The sequence below is a fragment of the Vigna unguiculata genome, chromosome 10 (assembly GCF_004118075.2).
Source record: "Vigna unguiculata cultivar IT97K-499-35 chromosome 10, ASM411807v1, whole genome shotgun sequence".
NCBI classification, from domain to species: domain Eukaryota; kingdom Viridiplantae; phylum Streptophyta; class Magnoliopsida; order Fabales; family Fabaceae; genus Vigna; species Vigna unguiculata.
Genome location: NC_040288.1, coordinates 9,287,440 through 9,294,562, shown reverse-complemented (window position 1 = coordinate 9,294,562; position 7,123 = coordinate 9,287,440). Strand labels below are relative to the sequence as shown.

Sequence of the window (7,123 nt, the reverse complement as noted above, 5' to 3'; positions counted from 1 at the left end):
GCCATAGCCATGAAAATCAAGGACCTCACCCCCAACCTCATATTGATGTACATGATGACCTCCCTTCGTCCGGGACCTTTCGCTGATGAATTAGCAATGCGTCCCCCCATAAGCATGCAGGAGCTTAGGAAGAGGGCAGCCATGTTTATCAGAGTCGAGGACATGAGGCGATACCAAAGTAACGCTCAAACCCCTTTAGCACATACCAACATCAGGAAACCTAATAAAGAGCCCCCCCCCCCCCCCGCGTGAACAAAACCGCCCAATGGAGCAAAGACCTGCTAAGTTCTCCAACTACGCTCCCTTGAACGCACCCAGATCTCGCATACTAGATGAAGTGCTGCAAGCCGAACTCATCCCTCCGCCCAGAAAATACCAAAACCCACCTAATGCGGACCTGAGCAAATACTGCCATTACCATCGCAACAACGACCATACGACTGATGAATGCGATACCCTGCGAGACAAGATAGAAGAACTCGTGCGAGCCGGACATCTCAAACATTACATAAGAGAAACCGGGGAAAGCTCTCACAGACCTCGATATGAGAGGAATGACAATAGGCGAGTCGAGCGACGAACAGACCGACGAACTGAGCGTAGAGAGCCAAGAAGAGAACCCGCAAGAACCCAACATACAGAACAGCGAGCGGCAGTCCAACAACAACCCAGGCGAACCGACGATAGACCACCCTTGCGCGGAACAATCAACACCATATCTGGTGGATTTGCCGGAGGAGGGAGGTCATCCTCGTCCAGGAAAAGGCATCTAAGAGCAATCCAATCAGTACACGCTGTGTCTGGCAGAACGATAAGAAGAATGCCACCCATCACCTTTTTGGACTCAGACTTTCAAGGCACCGACCCCAACCAAGACGACCCCATGGTCATAACCATAGAAGTAGAAAGCTTCGCGGTCAAGAAAGTGCTCATCGACCAAGGAAGCTCCGTGGATATCTTATATTGGAAAACTTTCAACAAACTGCAGATACCCTTAGCCGACCTCACTCCCCATAATGAACCAATATACGGTTTCTCAGGCGAAAGGGTCCCAACCAAGGGTATATCGACCTCCACACAACATTTGGAGAAGGAAGGCAAACGAAAACCATACCCATTCGCTACCTAGTTGTGGAAGCACACACATCTTACAACATACTTTTGGGAAGACCATCCATCAATGCCTTGGGAGCCATCGTATCCACCCCGCATCTCGCCATGAAATTCCCATCCCCGCAGGGTGACATAATCACGGTACACGGCGACCAGCGCGCCGCCAGGGAATGCTACATCGCAAGCCTAAAACTTCCCCACCCACCCTTGACAACCCACAATATCGAGCAATCCCAGCACAAGGCAGCCTTAGCAGGCGACGACCTCGACCCGAGAGTAAACTCTGAAGCCAGGGTCGAGCCCGTTGGGGACATAAGACACTTCCCTCTCCCGCAGCCAAATCGATTCCTCCAGATTGGCACCACCCTTCCCAAAGGAGAAGAGCACCACATCGAGAGCATCCTTACACAGAGCGCCGATCTTTTCGCTTGGTCCGCTGCAGATCTCCCTGGTGTACACCCCAGGATAGCCTCCCACAAGTTGTCCGTCTTCCCCAACGCCAAACCTGTTTCACAGAAGAAGAGGAAACTCGGAGAGAGCAGAAGACAAGCGGCAATCGAGGAAGCCAATAAACTCAAGCAGGTCGGATTCGTCGGTGAAGCCCAGTACACAACCTGGCTAGCAAACGTTGTGCTAGTAAAGAAACCCAATGGCAAGTGGCGCATGTGCGTCGACTACACGGACTTAAACAAAGCATGCCCAAGAGATGCCTACCCGCTTCCTAGCATCGACAGACTAGTCGATGGGGCTGCGGGGCACGCGGTACTTAGTTTCCTGGATGCCTATTCCGGCTACAATCAGATACCGATGGCCGATGAGGACAAGCTTAAAACCGCTTTCATCACCGAGGCGGCCAACCTTTTCTATAAGGTCATGCCCTTTGGCCTCAAGAACGCAGGCGCAACGTACCAGCGCCTCATGGATAGAGTTTTTCACCCCCTCCTCGGCCGAACAGTGGAAGTCTACGTAGATGATATCATCGTAAAGTCCCCTAACCCCAAGCAGCACTCAGCAGATTTGGCAGAAGTCTTCAAGGCCTTGCGAGCATATAACATCAGACTTAACCCCGAGAAATGTACCTTTGGGGTCGACAGCGGCAAGTTCCTCGGTTTCATGCTCACGCAACGCGGGATCGAGGCCCACCCCGAAAAATGCCAAGCAATAATCGACATGAGAAGTCCCACAAACGTCAAGGAAGTGCAACGCCTAGTGGGCAGGTTAACCGCTATCTCTCGTTTTCTCCCGAAGTTGGCTGACAAAACCAAACCAATGATCAAGCTCCTAAAGAAATCAGCCAGGTTCGTTTGGGACGAAACCTGCGAACAAAACTTCAACACCTTGAAACAGCTGCTAACCACCCCCCCAATCCTCACTAAACCAGACCTCAGCCTTCCCCTCGTCATGTACATAGCAGCATCTGCGGGCGCACTCAGCTCCGCCCTCGTCCAAGAGAAAGACAACACCCAACAACCCATATATTTCACCAGCCGAATCCTCCAAGACCCAGAAACGCGATACCAGATGATTGAAAAAATAGCCCTCGCATTGATAACTGCAGCACGACGCTTGCGACCATATTTTCAGTCCCACACCGTCATCGTCAGAACGGACCACCCTGTGCAAAAAATCCTCCAAAAACCAGATTTGGCAGGCCAGCTATCTTCGTGGGCCATCGAATTGTCCGAATTCAACATCCTCTACGAGCCACACGGTCCCATCAAAGCACAATGCTTAGCAGACTTCACCAACGACCTCCAGAACCACTCATCCACCCAAGACACTTGGTGGACGATGCATGTAGATGGCTCCTCAAACCCCCAAGGTGCCGGCGCAGGAATAGTGCTAGAAGGTCCCGGCGACATCCTTGTCGAGCAATCCCTCCGCTTCAATTTCAAAACATCAACAATCAAGCAGAATACGAAGCCATAATAGCCGGCCTCAACCTAGCACACGACGTTGGCGCAAAGAAGCTACTTTGCAAAACAGACTCCAAGCTCACAGTGGGGCACCTCAATGGCGAGTATCAAGTCAAAGACGCCTTGCTCTCGCAATACTACCACGCGGTAACCGCCTTAATCGAACACTTCGAGGCTTTCAAGATCGAACATGTCCCCAGAAGTAACAACACCAGAGCCGACATTCTCTCAAAGCTTGCTAGCACTAAGAAGAAGGGGCGATACAAGTCGCTTTTGCAACACACCCTAAGCATACCCTCCATCGAGCAAACCAATCAATGCCTCAACATCACCACAACCGGCACCTGGATGGAACCTTTTGTCACATACCTCGAAGACGGAACCACCCCAGCCAACGAAGACAAAGGATGGACCCGGAAAGCGGCACGCTATATTTTAGTCGACGGTGAACTGTTTAGACGAGGCTTCAGCAGACCCTTGCTCAAGTGCGTCACACGCGAGCAAGCCGAATACGTCATGCAAGAAATACATCAAGGAATTTGTGGCTATCACTCGGGTCCCAAGACCATGGCCGCTAGGATATTGCGAGCCGGCTACTATTGGCCGACAATGGAGGGAGATTGCACCACGTATGTTAGAAAATGCGTTCAATGTCAAAAGCACGGCCCCGTGACACACGTACCCCAGGAAGAACTCCACCACGTATCCTCACCATGGCCATTCTCCAAATGGGGAATGGACATAATTGGGCCTTTCGCACCAGGGAAAGGCCAGGTTAAATTCCTACTTGTTGCCGTTGATTACTTCTCTAAGTGGATCGAGGCAGAACCCCTTGCCACCATAACCGCCAACCAAGTGCAGCGTTTCGTCTGGAAGAGCATCATCTGCCGTTATGGTATCCCTCACACAATCATAACTGATAACGGCCGCCAGTTCATAGACAAAGGCCTCCGCGAATTCGACCGCAACTTGAAAATCACACACATCACCAGTTCCGTCGAGCACCCCCAAACAAACGGCCAAGCAGAAGCCGCAAACAAAGTCATCCTCGGCCAACTCAAGAAGCGGCTTGACGGGGCAAAGGGAAAATGGCCAGACGAGCTCCTCGAGGTACTTTGGGCATATAGATGCACGCCTCAATCCTCCACCCGCGAGGCACCATACACCCTTGTCTACGGCACCGATGCTATGATTCCCGTGGAAATCGGACAACCGTCCCTACGCCAGCAACACCATAACGACCAAACCAATGATGATTGTATGAATACCCATCTCGACCTTCTATACGAAGCACGAGAAAAGGCACGCATCCATGACCTTGCGACCAAATTAAGAGCCGCTAGAAGATACAACTCCAAGCTCAAGCCACGCTCTCTCCACAAGGGCGACTTAGTCTGGAGGATGACCAGCAAGGCACGAAAACACGAAGGCAAATTCTCACCAAACTGGGAGGGCCCATTCCGTATACTAAAGGACGTCGGCAAAGGAGCATACCGTTTGGAGAAACTTTCTGGAGAACCACTACCCAGCACTTGGAACATTTCACATTTAAAGTTGTATTTTAGTTGAGCAATACTTGTAATTGGATGTACTCTTTCCTTCCCTGGCATTTTTCCCTAAGGAGGTTTTGGCCAGGAAGGTTTTAACGAGGCATCCATCCACCAATATATCACAAGAAATCCATTACTCAAGATTGTCCTGTTGCAACTCCCAGCCACTACTCTAAGTGCCGCTGGTCGATATCAAAGCTAACCCTCCCAGCCACTACTCTAAGTGCCGCTGGTCGATATTAAAAATAACTCTCAGCCACTACTTTAAGTGCCGCTGGTCGATATCAAAGCTAACCCTCCCAGCCACTACTCTAAGTGCCGCTGGTCGATATTAAAAATAACATTCCCAGCCACTAACCTAAGTGCCGCTGGTCGATATCCACCACTAACACTCCCAGTAGCTACTCTAGGTAACGCTGGCCGCTATCAAGAGTCAAAGTTCCCGGTCACTAGCCCAAGTATCGCTGGTCGACATCTATTCAAACTCATAAACAAAGGCCTAAATGCCGCTAGTCGAAAGCCAATTTACTAAGCATGACGTACCCACCCAAGCGCGTCACATAACGAATAAGCGACTCACGTCACCATTTAACCAACCGCGTGAATACACATACACAAACCTCAACTAAGCAAGAAGTATAACAACATACAGCATAAAACAGCATATGAATAAACAAACTTAACATTAATTTCCAAATAAGTTCCCATACAAACCAATACATAGCGGCCCTCTCCAATTAACACAACAAAAGAGGCACCCAACCACACTAAAATTCAGTTCTCATAACCACATTACAAAGTCACAAAGATGTCGGCGTCCTCGCCCCCAAAAAACAAAACAAAAACAACCTACTCCTCCCCACACCATTATCCCCATCAGCAGCTTCAGCTTCGACCTCGTCAACCGCATCTTCCTCGTTGGAAGCACGGTCATCACCAGCATGCAGAGGAGTCGTCATTAAAGTCCCCTCCTCGTCCCGCGCTACCTCCTCGCCCTCGGCAACCGCCTTCAGTTTGCTGATCTCTGCCACGTCCAACATCTTGTTATCATAGATGTCCAAATTTACGTTGAAACGACAGTCGGTGACAGAGACCTCTTTATACAAAAACTCCGCTTGCCTCAGCGCCTTCTCAAAGCCCTTCACATGTTCAGTATACACGGCCTGCTGTAGGCCGCTAATCTCGTCAGCCGCCTCCTCAGACTCCGCTTTCCTCCTCGCCTGCAGCTCGTCTACTTCCACTTGTTTTAACTTCAATTTTTTCTCCGCAGCCAACGCGCCTACCTTCAACTTCTTCACTTCCGCCTCCAACTTCTTCTTCTCCTCATCCCACGTACGTTGATCAAGTTCCACCTGCACTTTCAAAGCAGCCAGCTCGTCGGCCAGTTTCTTCTTATCGCCTGCAGCGATCTCTTCCTGCATCATGGCCGACAACCGACGCCCCAACACGAGCCCACGAGACGTATACTCGTTCCATGCCCTCATAATCAGCCCAGGATCGGCGGCCTCAACAAGTGCAACCTCCGGGTCCGTTAGCTTAATCTCCACCCCTTTCCTCATCTGCACCTTCGCCTTCTCAAATCCCCCTAAGTCTGGGTTGTTAGTCCCACCAGGCGCAACACATCCCGCCCCGGATCATCCGTCAAGTAGCAACACACTATCCACTTCCCGGGGGCCCTAGGCGGCAATCTCTCCAAAACTTCTACAACCCGCCTACTGCTCGCATCCAACGTATCCTTACACACCACCTCCAACTTAGTAGGCGAACTCGTCCAATACAGCGGAAACCTCGCCACACCCGCCCCATCCAGGTACCACGGCTCGTGCCCTACCTCCATCCTCACACGGAAGAACCCATCTTTAAAATTCTTAAAAGATTGGGTGAAGCCATCCAACACACAACTCCTTGGTCTGCCCACCAGCGACAACCAACTACACGGATCCCTCGGCCTCGTCACATAAAAATACAAGAAGCTCTCGGGTGTCGGCTCTAACCCAAGTGCCCTACACAACAGTCTGAACGCTTGCAAACTACCCCAGCTGTTCGGATGCAACTGGGTAGGCGCCACGTTCAGAAGCCTCAGAACGCCCATTGTAAAAGTATCAAACGGCAGCCGGATGTGCAACTTCACGAACATACACGAGTACATGTAAAAAAAAGTCAGAAGAAGCCCCCTCTCGCCCATGGCAGACACACTCCACGGCACTCACCCGCTCCACTCTCATCGTGTCCGGATCGAAACCCCTCTCAAAAAGATATATGCTATTTAGCCAGGATCTAAGCAGCCGTGACCATCTATACTTCGAGTAACAATTCCTAACACCCTCGGCCACCCAAAAGTACCCGTCCCGCTTCGGCCATAAAGACTCGGCATGCTCGCTTGGCGGATCCTCCCGCACCTCCCGCTCCACCTCAATCCGCAAAGACTCAGACGAGCTGCTGAGAAACTCCAACCTTAATTCTCCATAACTCGCGTCAGACTCCCCGGAATTAGAACCATGAGAAGAGGACGACATACCTTCACAATAAACAACACGGCCAATT

The 7,123-nt window shown here is 51.0% G+C and overlaps 1 protein-coding gene across 1 annotated transcript; it reads left to right on the top strand.

Annotated features, from left to right (window-relative positions):
• The first annotated feature begins 265 nt into the window (after positions 1 to 265).
• Positions 266 to 1,129, top strand: LOC114165195. The gene has a single exon (XM_028049857.1). It carries the CDS (start codon positions 266 to 268, stop codon positions 1,127 to 1,129), a length of 864 nt encoding a protein of 287 aa, XP_027905658.1.
• Positions 1,130 to 7,123: the final 5,994 nt, after the last annotated feature.

Coding starts and splice junctions, on each gene's coding strand:
- LOC114165195 (XM_028049857.1), top strand. CDS start 266: ATGGAGCAAAGACCTGCTAAGTTCTCCAACTACGCTCCCTTGAACGCA.